The sequence below is a fragment of the Symphalangus syndactylus genome, chromosome 1, assembly GCF_028878055.3.
Source record: "Symphalangus syndactylus isolate Jambi chromosome 1, NHGRI_mSymSyn1-v2.1_pri, whole genome shotgun sequence".
NCBI classification, from domain to species: Eukaryota; Metazoa; Chordata; class Mammalia; order Primates; family Hylobatidae; genus Symphalangus; species Symphalangus syndactylus.
Genome location: NC_072423.2, coordinates 113,551,198 through 113,569,227, shown reverse-complemented (window position 1 = coordinate 113,569,227; position 18,030 = coordinate 113,551,198). Strand labels below are relative to the sequence as shown.

Here is an 18,030-nt window from a genome sequence, read left to right as displayed (position 1 = left end):
AAGGTTTAACTGTAGGGTGCAGCCATCAATCCCATTGTGGAGAAGCACCTAGCAAAAGGAGGAGGGCTACATAAAAAGAGAGCCGTCCCCAGCATAGAGAAATATCCACAATTCAACAAAAAGAAGTCAAACAACTCAAAATTGTTTTTTGAGGGGACATCTGAACACACACATCACAAAGGAAGACAGGCAAATACAATAAGCACTTGAAAAAGAGACTAAGGTCATTAGTCATCTGGGAAATGAAAATTCAAATCACAATCACAATGAGATGTCTCTGTATTGGAATATGGCTTTTTTAAAAATCCAAACAACTGAAGATACCAAGAACTTTACAGCACAAAGACTGAACCTTAATGTACGTGAATTTTTAAATAATTTAGGAGGCTGAGGTATATAAAAAGAAGGACATTTCATCTCTGTAGTCTTCCTTCTGAAAACCAAAGTCCACAGTGAAATTCTTAACCAAAGTCCAAAGTATATTCAGGTTTTCTAAGTTTTTGCCTAATGTCCTTTTTCTTTTCCAGGCTCCCATCCAGGAAACCACGTTATGTTTAGCTGTAGTGTCTGAGGCTATGTGTAGCTTATGACAGTTTCCCAGACTTCCCTTGCTTTTGATGATCTCGACAGCTTCGAGGGGTACTGGTGAGGCATTTTGTAGGGTATTCCTCAACTAGGATTTGTCTGATGTTTTACTCATGATTATACTGGGGTTATGGGTTTGGGGGAGAAAGATCAGCGGTAAAATGTCCTCCTCCTCCTCACATATCAAGGGCACAATCAATCAATGTGGATTTATCACTGCTGCTTTAACCCCAATCACTTACTGTAGGAGGTGTCTGTCAGGCTTCTCCACTGTTAAAGTTACTTTTTCCCACAGTCACACTGTGCTCTTTGGAAGAAAGTCATCATGCATAGTCCACACTTTAGGATACATTATTTAGAATTTTTTTGCCCAGATTTGTCTATTGTCATCCATTCATTTATTTATATTTATTCAAGCATATGGACTCAGGAATGGACTCACAGAGAATTATTTTATATTTTGGGTTATAATTCAATACCGGTTTTGTTGCAAAAATTGCTCTAGGCCAGGCATGGTGGCTCACGCCTGTAATACCAGCACTTTGGGAGGCCAAGGCGGACGGATCAATCACAAGGTCAGGAGATCAAGACCATCCTGGCTTGATGTGGAAACATGTGGCCAACATGGTGAAACCCCATCTCTACTAAAATACAAAAAATTAGCCAGGCATGGTGGCGTGTGCCTGTAGTCCCAGCTACTCAGGAGGCTGAGGCAGGGGAACCACTTGAACTCGGGAGGCGGAGGTTCCAGTGAGCTGAGATCGCGCCACTGCACTCCAGCCTAGCGAAAGCAAGACATCATCTAAAAAAAAAAAAAAAAAAAGAAGAAAAAGGAAGAAAAAAAGAAAAAAAAAAAATTGCTCTAGCACTGACCACCGGCAAGCTCTTTCAATTGCCCCCCTATGTCTCTTTGACATACACTACATTTACTTTAAACTTTGAAAAATGTTTGTCTTCTCTTCCCAAACAGTATAGGATCTCCTCAAGGACAGTGAGCCTCTATCTGCCCCCCACATCATCCCACACCATGCGTATGCAATAAATGAGTGCTGAACTGAGCAGTGAGTAGAGCAGGGAAGGAAGTTTTGGCTCCTTGGTATAGGCAGCAGATGCCTGCAATGTGCTGTCTACTGCCCGAGTCTCCTATTTTCCCTTTTTCTTATTTATTTATTTATTTATTTATTTATTTATTTATTTTTAGAGACAAGGTCTCACTCTGTTGCCCCAGCTGGACTGCAATAGTGTGATCATGGCTCACTGCAGCCTTGAACTCCTGGGCTCAAGCAATCCTCCTGCCTCGGCACTGGGATTACAGGTATGCACCACTGCACCCAGCCCTATTGTCCCTTTGGAAACCATCCTCTCTCATTCCCAGCGAGGTGCTGAGAACAACAATGAAATACCTGCCTTTAGCCATAGGGCTTGGGAAGGGGACAGGCAGGTAGCCCTATTCATAGCCAACTGGGCTCCCTTTCATCCTCCACTGGATTGGATGATGCAAAAACATGGGGCTGAAGCTGCTAGGGCCACTGTTGGGAAGACCAAGAGTGAAGCTGACTCAGAGAGGACAAAGTCAAGAGATGGACTCCTTTTGAGGCTCAAACTATATTGTGCTTAAGTCAGCCCTGCATCTGGCTGAGTTACATGAACTAAAAATTCCCTTTCACTTACTCTGATGTGGGTTGAATTTTCTGTTCTTCACAACTAAAACAGTCCTTACCACCCACTTCAGTATCGCTGGCCTGTATCTTTATCAAGGACAGTCAATGGAGGTGAGATAACTGACCACTGAACTGTGTGATACCAGTGACTGCCCTGGGCCCAAGTCTCCTTCTCAATCCTGCAGGGGATGAGAGCTCCAATCAGAGAGAGAGAGAAAACGGACAATGCCCCTGATTCCAGAGCCCTCTAGTTATTTTGCACCAACATTTTCTATCATCATCCCATTATCCAAAGAGCTCACAAACACATCACACCCCTTACAGCCTCATCATTAAACATCTATTCCACACCAATGGGCCAACTGAACTCTTCTAATCAGGAAACACAAATATTCCCTTATGTGCTAAAATTGCATTAAAAGGTTAATGAAGTCCGGACACAATGGCTCACACCTGTAATCCCAGCACTTTGGGAGGCTGAGGCAGGTGGATCACCTGAGGTCAGGAGTTTGAGACCAGCCTGGCCACCATGGTGAAACCCCACCCCTACTAAAAATACAAAAATTAGCCGGGTGTGGTGGCAACATGCCTGTAGTCCCAGGTACTCGGGAGGCTGAGGCAGAAGAATCGCTTTCAACCCAGGAGACAGAGGTTGCAATGAGCTGAGATCACGCCACTGCACTCCACCCTGGGCAACCGAGTGAGACTCCATCTCAAAACAATAAAAATAAAATGGTTAATGAAGGTAAAAGGTTTAACCAAGAAGGTCCCATAATGAGCCAGTGAGCCAATGGCCAACCAGGGACATAAAGCCACAAAACTGGTTTCACCACAAAACTGGTTTCAGCCAGCATCAGACCATGCATCCTTTGACCTTCATAGGCAGAGCCCCATGAAGCCAGGGTTGTGCACTCCCCACTGACACCATGTATAGTTGTGCCACAGACTTATCTTGCCAGATATGCCTCTATTTCAGCCGCAGAGTCAAGTTCATAACAAGTTACCTGACTACTACGTTAACCAAAAAGGAAATGGGAATATGCTATGACTGTCAGAGAGGGGGGGAGGAGAGCTCTGTTCGATGAGCTTTGGTTTTCCTCAACAACAGATTCAGCAAGTCCAGCACAAATCCAGTGACCACAGAACAACACAGAAGAAAGGGCACTTTGTCCACACCTGACAAGCAAAAGGTACAGAGATGAGCTAGTCAAGCTTCAATGAGCTCCAAATAATGAGTGCGGTGTGGTGGTGAGTTAGGTCCCTTGACTGAGCCCCTCAACTGAAGACCTTTTTTCTCATTGATATCAGTGTTCAGCCCAGAGACAGTCAACTGAAAACAGTACAGTCCAGAAGGAGGAGTGGGCTGGGGTCAGCAGACCTAGAGTTCCAAACTAAATAACCGGCCGGGTGTGGTGGCTCACGCCTGTAATCCCAGCACTTTGGGAGGCCAAGGCAGGTAGATCACCTGAGGTCAGGAGTTCGAGACCAGCTTGGCCAACATAGTGAAACTCCATCTCCAATAAAAATACAAAATTAGTTGGGCGTGGTGGCGCACACCTATAGTCCCAGCTACTCGTGAGGCTGAGGCAGGAGAATCACTTGAACCCGGGAGGCAGAGGTTGCAGTGAGCCAAGATCATACTACTGCACTCTAGCCTGGGGAACAGAGCAAGACTAAAATAAAAAAATTTAAAAATTAAAAAAATAAATAAATAACTGAGGCACTTAATCATTCTGGGCCCCAGCTTCCTTACCTGGAAAAGAGACTTAAAACCTGCACTTTTTGGATTGTGAGGATAAAATAGGACCTGACAGACCTGAAAAAATTAGGTGCGCGATACAAATACCAGATAGTGCTGGCACTCTATGTCGGAACACTCTCAGGGATGTGCAGTTGTTCTGACTGCCCAGGGACAAGAAGGAGACGGCCTGTGTGTCTGCCAGGATACTGCCGCACACCCATGCAGCATGTGTGAGCAACTCAGGGTATGAACCCAGACCCTGCTGGCCACAGCTAGAACAAGCACAGATCTCAGTTTTACCACAATAGTCACGCTTTGGCATCATTTGGTGTTTCCTTTCAAAAAAAGTTACTCAATAAATGTATAAACTAGCCAGGTGCGGTGGCTCACACCTGTAATCCCAGCACTTTGGGAGGCCGAGATGGGTGGATCACCTGAGGTCAGGAGTTCAAGACCAGCCTGGCCAATAAGGTGAAACCTGTCTCTATTTAAAATACAAAAATTAGCTGGGTGTGGTGGTGGGCACCTGTAATTCCAGCTACTCTCGAGGCTGAGGCAAGAGAATCACTTGAACCCAGGAGGTGGAGGTTGCAGTGAGCCGAGATTGTGCCATTGCACTCCAGCCTGGGCAACAGGAGCAAAACTCCATCTCAAAAAAAAAAAAAAAAAAATGTATAAACTAAGTATCTATATGGTACACTGATAAAGCTGTTAAAGTACATGAATTCACAAATCAGAAGCTGACCAACCTCAATCTCACTGGCACACCCCTGCCTCAGCCAGTCTCCACCCAATACTCTGTGCTGGCCTCAGGAACATGCCGAGTACCCACCCACTCAGGCTGCTCAGTAGGCTCTCCTTGTTTGCGGTCAGAGTCCACAGGCGGGGGCGAGTAATCCTTCACAGGGGTGGTGAATTCCACAGGTCCTGTTCCTGGCAAGGGGAGTTTCAGCAGTGGGTAGCTGGGAAGAACAAAAAGGAGATAAGAATTAGACACTATGAGAGGCAGTCCTCTCTCAGCAGTGACACAGGAGCCACTGAAGTAAATAACTGAATTCTGTTAGGACTGTACAAATGTGCAAAATATTAGAATCACAAAATTGCAAAGCTGAAACTCAGAAGTCATCTAGATTAGAATTTTTCAAACTTATTTTAGTCACATAAACCTTACGAAGAAGCCCAACTGGTAAAATAGACTGTTGTGTTAAATGTTTTCAGGCTGTATAAGCTAAGTATGTATAAATATACTTAGTTATAACATTATATATAACATTTATATATAAACATATACATACACACACACACACACACACACACACACACACACACATACATAGATAGACAGGCGCCTGTCACTACATCCAGCTAATTTTTGTATTTTTAGTGGAGACAGGGCTTCATCATGTTGACCAGGCTGGTCTTGAACTCCTGACCTCAGATGATCCACCCACCTCGGCCTCCCAAAGTGCTGAGATTACAGGCGTGAGCAACCGTGCCTGGCTAGTTTATACATTTAATAGTAACTTTTACTGAAAGGAAACACCAACATTAACACCAACACGTTATAATATGTAATATTATATTTTCAGGCTGGGCGCAGTGGGTTATGCCTGTAACCCCAGCACTTTGGGAGGCCGAAGCTGGAGGGTTGCTTGAGCCCAGAAGTTTGAGACCAGCCTGGACAACATAGTGAGACCTCATCTCTACAGAAAATCAAAAAAATTAGCCAGGCATGGCAGTGTGAGCCTGTGGTCCCAGCTACTCAGGAGGCTGAGGTGGGAGGACTGCTTAAGCCTAGAGGTAGAGGCTGCAGTGAGCCATGATTACACCACTGCACTCCAGCGTGGGAAATGTAGGACCCCTGTCTCTGAAAGAAAAAAGTTTTTGGCCGGGCACAGTGGCTCACGCCTGTAATCCCAGCACTTTGGGAGGCTGAGATGGGCGGATCACGAGGTCAGGAGATCGAGACCATCCTAGCTAACACAGTGAAACCCCGTCTCTACTAAAAATTCTAAAAATTAGCCAGGCGTGGTGGCGGGCGCCTGTAGTCCCAGCTACTCGGGAGGCCGAGGCAGGAGAATGGCGTGAACCCGGGAGGCGGAGCTTGCAGTGAACCAAGATCGCGCCACTGCACTCTAGCCTGGGCGACAGAGCGAGACTCCGTCTCAAAAAAAAAAATAATCAATAAAATAAAATAAAAAATAAAAATAAAAAAAGAAAAAAGTTTTCAGAGACTTAATAAAAAGCAAGATGCTAAAAACAAAAAAAAAATCACCTTGTCAAATTAGACATAAGGGAACAATAAAAAACAAAAGTGGGGGTACCTTTAAAAATCCAGAAGGATTCCAATTCAGATAGCTAAGCAACTGTTCCACTTAAAGGGACAGACCATGAAAATTATGTATAATTAACTAAGGATGTGGTTTATATTAGGATCATGAGGAAAGTTAACTTAATGGACCCAATATATGCAAAGGAAAAGCCCTGACCTTGCATCAAAAAGTTGGCAAATAAGCCAGGTGCGGTGGCTCAAGCCTGTAATCCCAACACTTTGGAAGAGAGGCCAAGCAGGCGGATCATTTGAGCTCAGGAGTTTGAGACCAGACTGAGCAACATAGTGAAACCCCATCTCTACCAAAAATACAAAAAACTAGCCGGGCATGGTGGTGTGCACCTGTGGTCCCAGCTACTGGCTGAGGCAGGAGGATCACTTGACCCTGGGAGGTAGAGGCTGCAGTGGGCTGAGATCATGCCACTGTACTCCAGCCTAGGCAACACAGTGAGATCCCATCTCAAGTGAAAAAAAAGAAAAAAAAAGAAAAAAAAGAAAAAGTTGGCAAATAGATGTACATTTGGTTTCAGATCTCACTTTCTTAAAATTTAGAAATAACTTCTATATAGTACGATGCACAGATCTTAAGTATAAAGTGCAGTAAGTTTTTACATGTGTATATCTGTGTAACTACTATCTAGATCAAGCTATAGAACATTTCCAGAGCCTCAGAAGGCAGCCTTGTGCCCACTCCCAGTCAACAGCATACCGCCCCCCACCACCAAAGGTAACTATTAGAATCTCTATCACCATAAATTAGTTTTACCTATTTTTGAATGTCATATAAATGAAACCATTCATTCTACTTATATACTCTTTTGTGACTGGCTGCTTTCACTCAAATTATATCTGCTAGATTCTCCACACTGGTGCACATAGCAGATCATTCCTTTTTGGATATATACTATTCCACTAATGAATAAAGTATAGTGCATTTGTCTATTCCATGGTTGAGGAACATTTGGCTGTTTCTGGTTTGAGCTATTAAGAATAATAAAGTTGGGCCTGGCGCAGTGGCTCACGCCTGTAATCCCAGCACTTTGGGAGGCCGAGGCAGGTGGATCACCTGAGATCGGGAGATCGAGACCAGCCTGACCAACAGGGAGAAACCCTATCTCTACTAAAAATTCAAAATTAGCTGGGCGTGGTGGCACATGCCTGTAATCCCAGCTACTCAGGAGGCTGAGGCAGGAGAATCACTTGAACCCAGGAGGCGGAGGTTGCGGTGAGCTGAGATGGTGCCATCGCACTCTAGCCTGGGCAACAAGAGCGAAACTCAATCTCAAAAAAAAAAAAGGAGAATAAAGTTGGCCAGGTGAGGTGGCTCATGCCTGTAATCCCAGCACTTTGGGAGGCCAAGGCAGAAGGATTTCTTGAGCCCAAGAGTTTGAGACCAGCCTGGGCAATATGGTGAAACCCCCATCCCTAAAAAAAAAAAAAATACGAAAGTTAGCCAGGCATGGTGGTGCACACCTGTAGTCCCAGCTCAGGAGGCTTAAGTGGGAGGATCGCTTGAGCCGGGAGGCTGAGGCTGCAATGAGCCATGATCGTGCCACTGCATTCCAGCCTAGGTGACAGAGTGAGACCCCCATCTCAAAACAAAACAAAACAAAACAAAACATTTTGGGCTGGATAATTTTTTTAATGAAAAAAAGAAAGAAAAAAGAATAAAGCTATTATCCTTTATTGGTTTTTGGTGGCCCCATAAGCACTTATTTCTGTTGGGTATATTCCTAGGATGAAATGGCTGGGTATGGAGTTATACGCATGTTTAGCTTAGTAGATGATACCAAACAGTTTTCCATAGCAGTTGTACAAATTTATGTTCCCACTATCACCAGTGTAATAGGAGTTGCAGTTTCTCCAAATCCTTGTCACCTCTTGATATTGTCAATCCAATTAATGTTAAGATTAATTGAGGAAGAGACAGTGGTATCTCAGCATGGTTTTAATGTACATTTTCCTGATAAGAAACAATTTAAAAAATTATTTCATATACTTACTACCGGCCACTTGGATATAGCAGCTTTTGTGAAACGCCTCTTCATGTCTTTTGACAATACCATGTTTTAAATATTTTAAATACATTTATTATGTTAATTACAGAAAACAATTACACAATCTCCTTACCTTCACAAAAATCAATTTTTACTTTTCTCTGGCTTTTCCATCTTTACCTACACTCAAAAACCATTTATTAAGTATGTATTATATGCTGGGCACTGAGAATACAAAAGACAATAAATACTATGGTCTGCCTCCAAGATGCTCTAAGTAGGAAGAGAGAAACAACTACAAGAGAATGTGATCAGAATCCATTTAGGGCTGCTCTGCCTACAGAGTAGCCATTCTTTATTCCTTTACTTTTCTAATAAACTTGCTTTCACTTAAAAAAAAATTAATTCAGGCTGGGCACGGTGGCTCATGCCTGTAATCCCAGCACTTTGGGAGGCCGAGGTGGGTGGATCACTTGAGGTCAGGAGTTCGAGACCAGCCTGGCCAACATGGTGAAACCCCGTCTTTACTAAAAATACAAAAATTGGCCAGACGCGGTGGCACGCGCCTGTAATCCTAGCTACTTGGGCGGCTGAGGCAGGAGAATCGCTTGAACCCGGGAGTTGGAGGTTGCAGTGAGCCAAGATCGTGCCATACCAGTGCACTCTAGCCTGGGCAACAGAGAGAGACCCTGTCTCAAAAAAAAAAAAAAAAAAATTTAGGTTGTGGCTACAGCATTTGCATAGTAATCACAGAGTATAGTCCATTTTTGTTCTATGTTTAGACTATACATGTTTTGGAGTCTGCTTATGCTTTCTGGCTGTGAAGGTAGAAGACTAGGAAGACAGTGAATAATAACAATGCAAAACTCATACATGATATTTAATATGTGCCAGGCACTATTCTAAGCACTTGACATGTACAGATACGCCTTGACTTACAATGGGGTTATGTCCTGATAACACTGTCGTAAATTGAAAATATCCTAAGTCAAAAATGCATGACTAGGCTGAGCAAGGTGGCTCATGCCTATAATCCCAGGACATTAGAAGGCTGAAGTGGGCAGGTTACTTGAGGTCAGGAGTTTGAGACCAGTCTGGCCAACATGGTGAAACTCCATCTCTACTAAAAATACAAAAAACAGCCGGGCGTGGTGGCTCACACCTGTAATCCCAGCTACTCGGGAGGCTGAGGCAAGAGAATCACTTGAACCTGCGAGGCAGAGGTTGCAGTGAGCCATGATTGCGCCACTGCACTCCAGCCTGGACAACAGAGTGAGACCCCGTCTCGAAAACAAAAACAATACAATGTGATTCCAATTTCTTCTCCAAATTAAAATCCACCTTCTCTCACCATGAGCAGCAGCTTGTTGAATCAAATGACTCAATGACTCACATCACTCTCTGACCTGCACATAGGGCAGTCCAACTAGCATGGCATCTGGGTGCTCTTCTTCACCCCATGGTGCACCCACCACTTACCAGGGCAGGTCCAGATTAACAGTACCCTCTGTCTTGCTGGGCTGCTGCTGGGACATATCTTGGGCCCAGTGGTCTAACCTCCAAGAGTTATAAATAGACACCTCTTGCCATAATGCCTATTTGCTACACATTTCATCAGATTTTCCCAGAGGAAAGAACAGTCACCGCACCCAGGGGCCAGGCATGAAGAACAGCTAACTCTAGCTCACCTGCAAGGCTCAGCACCAGGTTCATTTGAAGTAGTGTCCTTGGCTCTCAGTCACTGAAACCTGCAGCCTCAACAGCAGCTCAGAGAAGAAAGTCACACATCCTCAGCGCTGTTTGGGGTGAGCCTGACTCCTCATATACAGATGCCCTCTCTCACCCCCTGGATTCTTCTGCCTAATGGAGACAGGCACATTCCCAAGCTGTCATTGATCACCACCCCCTCTAGTACTGCTCTGTACTTTCCCTGGGGTGACCCAGTGGTGGTGAGCCAGTGGTGTGCAAAAAGTATTTCTGCAGCTCAGGTGGCTGTTAGATCTGAATAGGGAAATTAAGTGCAGCAGTCCTTTGGGTTTGGCTGTACAAGTCTTTCATCCCAGGAACAATAAAAGGTAAGCAATTAAATGGAAACTGAATGTCTAGCAAAACTACTAGAAGCAGTCTATATCCATACTTTATTTTCTGTAGGCAATCTCAGGCTCTGGAAGAAGGGGGCACTGCTCTGCTGCTCTAGACAGAAAAGCTTCTGTGGGTTGAAGACAATGGTGAGGCTTGTGTCCCTGGGTCCATGATCTCTGGTTTTCTGTCCAAGTCCCAGAATCTATGGATTCTCTTACACAACCTTTTATTAGTCTTTGGAGGCTGACTTCACCCAGCCGTGGAAAAATTTTCTCACGTCAATCAGGTTTTAAGAAAAAAACAAAATAAAATAAAAAAAACTTTAAGATCACATGACAAAGATACTGGTTTGGGAAAATAAGTACACAGCACTAAGAATGTGACAGTACAAGGCCAGGTGTGGTGGCTCACACCTGTAATCCCAACACTTTGGGAGGCCGAGGCGAGTGGATCATGAGCTCAGGAGTTTGAGACCAGCCTGGGCAACATGGCGAAACCCCAGCTCTACTAAAAATACAAAAAATTAGTGGTGCACGCCTATAGCTACTCAGAGGGCTGAGGTAGGAGAATCACTTGAGCCCATGAAGTCAAGATTGCAATTAGCAGTGATTGCATCACTGCACTCCAGCCTGAGCAACGGAAGTGAGACCCTGTCTCAAGGAAGAAAAAAAAGAATGCGATAATACAGAAGGATCTTTCCTCCTCTTTTTTTTTTTTTTTTTGAGATGGAGTCTCATTCTTTCGCCAGGCTAGAGTGCAGTGGTGCGATCTCAGCTCACTGCAATCTCCGTCTCCCGGGTTCAAGCGATTCTCCTGCTTCAGCCTCCTGAGTGGCTGGGACTACAGGTGCATGCCACCACACCCAGCTTATTTTTGCATTTTTAGTAGAGACGAGGTTTCACCATGTTGGCCAGGATGGTCTCGATCTCCTGACCTCGTGATCTGCCCGCCTCAGCCTCCCAAAGTGCTGGGATTACAGCCGTGAGCCACCACGCCTGGCCAGGTCTTTCCTCTTAAAAGAAAAACAGAGTGACTACAAAAGAGGAAACCATAGTACTACCAGAGACTGAAACCAAAGGAGGGCAACATAATGAGACCCCATCTCTACAAAACATGAAAAACAGCCGAGCATGGTGGTGCATGCCTGTGGTCGTGGCTTCTTAGGAGGCTGAGATGGGAGGGTCGCTTGAGCCTAGGAGGTTGAGGCTGAGGTGAGCTGTGACTGTGCCACTGCATTCCAGCCTGGGTGACAGAGTGAGACCATGTCTCAAAAAAATTATTTTAAAGAAGAAAAGAGAAAGAGGTCAATTAACTTAAAGGAAAAAAAAACCCAAGAGCTGAGTTCTCAGAGCACTCCAAATTCATCACTTATGGGACACAGCTGTAAGTATTTTATCTTGTACATCACAATTTAGCAGTTTAAACACCAATACAAACATACTGAGCCAGAGTGAGACCAGGTGACAGTAACACAGGTGCAGGCACCAGAGTCCCTATGGCTTGGATTTGAATTTGAACCCCGGTTTCCCTAATTATTAGTTATGTGGACCAGGCAAATCTCTAAGTCCCTACCCCTCTTTGTAAATGGAAACATAACTGGACCACTTCCTAATGTTATACCTGAAGCAACAACACAGCACCAAGCAAGAAACTCTCAGTGATGTTCATCTTTCTTTTTTTTTTTTTTTGTACAGAGAGGGTGGGTCTTGCTATGTTGCCCAGGCTGGTCCTGAACTCCTGGCCTCAAGTGATTCTCTCACCTCAGCCTCCCAGTATTGGAATTACAGGTATGAGCACTGCACCTGGCCAATGTTCATCTTTCTTAGTGATAATCAGGGAAGAGCTTGAGATCATTAGCAACTGAACTGAACAGGGAGTTCTCTCCTGACTTCTCATCCTCCCTTCAGCATAGCCCTGAAAACATCTATAAATGTTTTAGACAATGAATCTGAAGAACAGAATTCTTTCCAGAGAAAAGAATAAGATGGGTTCTTTTCACAGCTGTCAGCATTTTAGAGCTAAAAAGGTCATCAGATATCATCTTATATCAAACTCCTCCTTTACAACGTCATTGTCAGCCATAGCCTTCAGGCTTCTATGAGGCCTTGAGAAAGACAGACGGGAACAAGGGCAGCTACAGCTCTCACAACTGTCCTTGGCAAGTGCAGCTGGCCACAAGAATCAACAAGAAGTCTGAAGCAAGCTCCATGTGAACACAAGAAAATGACTAGAGAGCAAAGAAGCAAGTCTCTGAGGTTAGCCTGCCACAGGTTGTCCAAGGTACTGTTCTAATGGACTTTGCCTCACAACACACAAAAAAAGGTTCCTGCACTTAACCAGGTACTAAAAGGAAACCACTACTATTGAGAAAGAAAACTGAAATATCATATCTTTCAATTATCTCAGTGTCTTAGAAGTATCTAAACATTATTTTGAGATAGAGTACCAGTGATATGAATAAATCTGGTGAATCAGTAGGTCAGGGCCAGCCGGGACTATTTTATTATATTAGCTAACCACGCCAGGACTAGAGTTCTCCACTCACAGTTATAAGGAGCCCAAGCTCCCATTGTGTAAAAAGCATACAGAGGCCAAGTGCTCCATAGAGGTTAGGGTTAGAAAACCTACTGTCCTAAGACACTGGCCCACCATATCCAAGGCAACCCAAAAACATACCAGCAGGCTAAGATGCAGAACCCCGTGAAGAGGATGATGGGGATGGGATAGGATGCACAGAGGAGCCCATGGTTGTAGAAGGCCCGAGATATCTTCTCACGCAGCCTTTCAGTCAGGGTCATCCTCAGCCGAAGTCACCTTGCTGCCATCCCGGAAAGTGACCATGGATCACCCTGGCACACACTTGACAGTACTGACAAAGAACAACATGTGCAGGTACCTGGTAAGAAGGGAGAAAAGCCAGTTAATAAAGAGTACTTGGCTCTGCACACTAGGGCTGCTGGAGGGAGGCAATAGTTATGTGACTGGGGAATGGTTTCAGAATGCCTATATGCAAGGTCTAACGACATCAATCCCAAAATACACACACACACACACACACACACACACACACACTCTCACTCTCTCTCTCTCTCTCGCCACCCAACTCCCTCCCTCCTATATTAGGCAATGCTAAAAGGCCACACTCCCCAAAGGGCATTTTTCTCATGTGTGGCACAGGAAACCATGCCTGTGTAACAGACATCACCTTCAGCTGCTCTCTGTCAAACAGGCATTCTTCCCCACCCTTCTCCATGCACAAATCCCACTGAGAGAAGTCCTTTACATAGGGATACAGAGAAAACCTTTACATAGGGATGGCCTTCTCAAAACACACTGGTTGTACAAATAGTGATTCACTCACGAAGAATGTCTAGTGAGGTCAGCCCTCAACATAAAAACACCAAAAAGCTTAGGTCTCTGACATAATGGTCACCAAGCAAAATTCACTCTGGTAGAACTCTCTGTTCTTGGTCCTATTGTTGTTCCTGGGAGCGTAAAGGCAGAGAGCAGCTCCTGTTCCTGCCTGGCCAGTAGCTGTCCCCTTCTATGAGTTAACAGCAGCCTGGTGTGGCTCAGGGGAACCACCTCACTCCACAGGATTTAGCCTGGATTAACTATGAGTCAAGGTGCCCCGTGCTGACCCAAGCTACACCAATTGGGCCTCTCTCCCTGGACTTTGACTTCTGAACACAAAGAAACAGGAACTTGGATATTCATGATGTTTATTCATCCCACAGTGGTTCCTGCTCCCAAGATCCCCAGGCTGTTCTGGCTCCTATCCTTTCTGAGGACTGGCTCATCAACTTTTCTTTCATTTTGTAAGCTATTCTATATCCTTCCAATAAATCATCTTTTTGCTTGTGTTGGCCAAAGTTAATTTCTGGTGCTTTCAAACAAATAACATTAAACCAATGAAATCAGAACAGAAAATTCTAGGAGGCCCAGGGATCTAGAATTATCTTTTCTACTGAGCCCTCTAATGGAATCCAAGTTTAAACTTACTTCTCTTGTTCTATGTTGCTGTTTTCTTCGGTCTGTGCTAGAGGGAACCTGCCCAGACACACGTCTTGGCTTGATTGTACTCACTGATGAAAACCCAGACTCAAAGATGACTCCTCATAAGTGTCAAGACCAGAAACAAGAAGCAAAAGGAGTCACACCACAGCCAACTCAAAAGCCAAAAGGAATGCCTATTGCTCGTTCTACCTTTCTGAAAGCAGAAGCCTTAAGTGCACATGCAAGTTTCCAATCCAGGAACCATTTTTTTTTTTTTTTTGACACAGAATCTCACTCTATCGACCAGGCTGAAGTGCAGTGGCACTCTCTTGGCTCACTGCAACCTCTGCCTCCCAGGTTCAAGTGATTCTCCCACCTAGTCTTCCAAGTAGCTGAGATTACAGGTGTGCGCCACCACGCCCTCCTAATTTTTGTATTTTTTTGTAGAGACAGGTTCTCATTATGTTTTCCAGGCTGGTCTCAAACTCCTGGGCTCAAATGATCCAGCTGCCTCAGCCTCTCGAAGTGCTGGGATTACAGGCACGAACCACCATGCCCGGCCAGTACTTCATTACTTTTTTTTTTTTTTTTTTGAGATGGCGTTGCCCAGGCTGGAGTGCAGTGGCACAATCTTGACTCAATGAAATCTCCGTCTCCTAGGTTTAAGCTAGTCTCCTGACTCAGCCTCCCAAGTAGCTGGGATTACAGGCACCGCCACCACACCTGGCTAATTTTTGTATTTTTGGTAGAGACCAGGTTTCACCATGTTGGCCAGGCTGGTCTCAAACTCCTGACCTCAAGTGATCCACCAGCCTCGGCCTCCCAAAGTGCCAGGATTACAGGCATGAGGCACTGAGGCCAGCCACTTCATTACTTTTTATGGCTGAATATTTCATCAAATGGGTATGCCACATTTTGTTTATCCATTCATCAGCTGATAAACATTTGGGCGTTTCTCTGTTTTGCCTATTGTGAATAGTGCTGTGACAAACATTCTAACATTCCTGTATTTGTTTGAATACCTGCTTTCAATTCTTTTTTTTTTTTTTTTTTTGAGATAAAGTTCCGCTCTTGTTGCCCAGGCTGGATGGAGTGCAGTGGCGCAATCTCAGCTCAATGCAACCTCCGCCTCCCAGATTCAAGCGATTCTCTTGCCTCAGCTTCCTGAGTAGCTGGGATTACAGGTGCCCGCCACTACGCCCAGCTATTTTTTCATATTTTTAGTAGAAATGGGATTTCATCATGTTGGCCAGGCTGCTCTCGAACTCCTAACCAGGTGATCCACTCGCCTCGGCCTCCCAAAGTGCTGGGATTACAGGCATGAGCCACCATGCCGGGCCACATTATTCTTGTTTACTTGGCCTCGAACTCGAACTTTTTTTTTTGAAATGGAATCTTGCTCTGTTGCCCAGCCTGGAGTGCAGCAGCGTGATCTCGGCTCACTGTAGCCTCCGCCTTCCTGTGGTTCAAACAATTCGTGCCTCAGCCTCCCTTGTAGCTGGGAGTACAGGCACACACCACCATGCTTGGCTAATTTTTGTATTTTTAGTAGAGATGGGGTTTCACCATGTTGGCCAGACTGGTCTAGAACTCCTGACCTTAGATGATTTGCCAGCCTGGCCTCCCAAAGTGCTGGGATTACAGGCGCGAGCCACCGCACCCTGTCTCAATTTTTTTTTTTTTTTTTTTGAGACAGAGTCTCGCTCTGTCACAAGGCTGGGGTGCGGTGGTGCGATCTCGGCTCACTGCAACCTCCACCTCCTAGGTTCCAGCAATTAACCTGTCTCAGCCTCCTGAGTAGCTGGGATTACAGATGCGCACCACCACGCCCAGCTAATTTTTGCATTCTTAGAAGAGACGGGGTTTCGCCATCTTGGCCAGGATAGTCTCAATCTCGACCTCGTGATCCGACCGCCTCAGCCTCCCAAAGTGCTGGGATTACAGGCATGAGCCACTGCACCTGGCCAACCTTTTTTTTTTTTTTTTTTTTTTGAGATGGAGTCTCGCTCTGTCACCCAGGCTGGAGTGCAGTGGCACAGTCTCAGCTTACTGCAACCTCTGCCTCCTGGGTTCAAGCGATTCTCCTGCCTCAGCCTGCCAAGTAGCTGGGACTACAGGCATGCACCACCACACTCGGCTAATTTTTTATTTTTAGTAGAGACGAAGTTTCACTATGTTGGCCAGGCTTGTCTTGAACTGCTGACCTCATGATCTGCCCTCCTTGGCCTTCCAAAGGGCTGGGATTACAGGCGTGAGCCACCGTGCCCAGCCCCCCTCAATTCTTATGTTTACTTTTTTGTTGTTGTTGTTCTTCAGTGGGGGTTTTTGTATTTTTTTTCTTTTTGTTTTCTTTTGAGTATATTCATTCTTAGGAGTGGAATTGCTTGGTCATAAGGTAATTTTCCCCAATGTCTTCTCCTAAAAATTTGTAGTTTCACATTTGTTTAAGTCTGTAATCCAGCTGGGTGCAGTGACTCATGCCTGTAATCCCAACAATTTGGGAGGCTGAGGTGGGAAATTACTTGAAACCAGGAGTTTGAAACCAGCCTGGACACTGTGAGACCCTGTCTTTACAAAAAAAAAAAAAAAAAAATTAACAATTAGCAGGGCAGGGTGGCACATGGCTGTAGTCCTAGCTACTTGGGAGGCTGAAGTGGGAGGATCACTTGAGCCCAAGAGTTTGAGGCTGCAATGAGCTATGACCACACCATTGCACTCTAGCCTGGGCAACAGAGCGAGACTGTCTCAAAAAATAAAAATAAAAATCTGTGATCCGTTTGAGTTAATTTTTAGACAAGGTGTGAGATATAAATTCCTTTTTTTCCCCTTTGGTCTAAAGATAGCCAATTGTTCCAGCACCATTTGGTGAAAAAACTATCCTTCCTCCATTGAATTGCTTGGCATCTTTGTCAAAAAGCAGTTGTCTGGGCCAGGCACAGTGGCTCACGCCTGTAGTCCCAGCACTTTGAGAGACTGATGTGGGCGGATCGCTTGAGGCCAGGAGTTTGAGACCTGGCTAACATAGTGAAACCCCTTCTCTACTAAAAACAGAAAAAATTAGCTGGGTGTGGTGGCACACACTTGTAATCCCAGCTACTTGGTAGGCTGAGAATCGCTTGAACCCAGAAAGCAGAGGTTGAGCAAGCCGAGATCACACCACTGCACTCCAGCCTAGGTGACAGACTGTGACTCCGTCTCAAAAAAGGAGAAAAACACCAGGTGTGGTGGCTCACGCCCGTAATCCCAGAACTTTGTGAGGTCAAGGTGGGCAGATTACAAGGTCAGAAGTTCAAGACCAGCCTAGCCAATATGGTGAAACCTCTTCTCTACTAAAAATACAAAAATTAGCCGGGTGTGGTGGCGAGTGCCTGTAATCCCAGCTACTTGGGAGGCTGAGGCAGGAGAATTGCTTGAACCCATGAGGCGGAGGCCACAGTGAGCCAAAGATCGCACCACTGCACTCCAGCCTAGGCAATAGAGTGAGACTCTGACTCAAAAAAAAAAAAGAAAAGAAAAGAAAAAAGAAAAAAAGTCCAGGTGTGGTGGTTCATGCCTGTAATCTCAGCACTTTGGGAGGCCAGGGCAGGCAGATCTCTTGAGGTCAGGAGTTCAAGACCAGCCCGGCCAACATAGTGA

At 45.1% G+C, this 18,030-nt stretch overlaps 1 protein-coding gene across 3 annotated transcripts in view; it reads right to left on the bottom strand.

The window, feature by feature from the left end:
* Nucleotides 1-18,030, bottom strand: part of SCAP (SREBF chaperone) — a 73,363-nt gene that overhangs the window by 19,585 nt on the left and 35,748 nt on the right. For 2 of the 3 annotated variants that reach the window (XM_055279347.2, XM_055279356.2), the window contains exons 2-3: nucleotides 13,075-13,294; nucleotides 4,820-4,949 (exon numbers count right to left, since the gene is read on the bottom strand). In XM_055279347.2, coding sequence (XP_055135322.1) covers nucleotides 4,820-4,949; nucleotides 13,075-13,196 — 252 coding nt within the window. In that variant the 5' untranslated portion in view covers nucleotides 13,197-13,294. Of the gene's footprint in view, nucleotides 1-4,819; nucleotides 4,950-13,074; nucleotides 13,295-14,400; nucleotides 14,509-18,030 lie in introns of those variants that run through there. The other variant, XM_063609462.1, reaches the window with a different exon arrangement.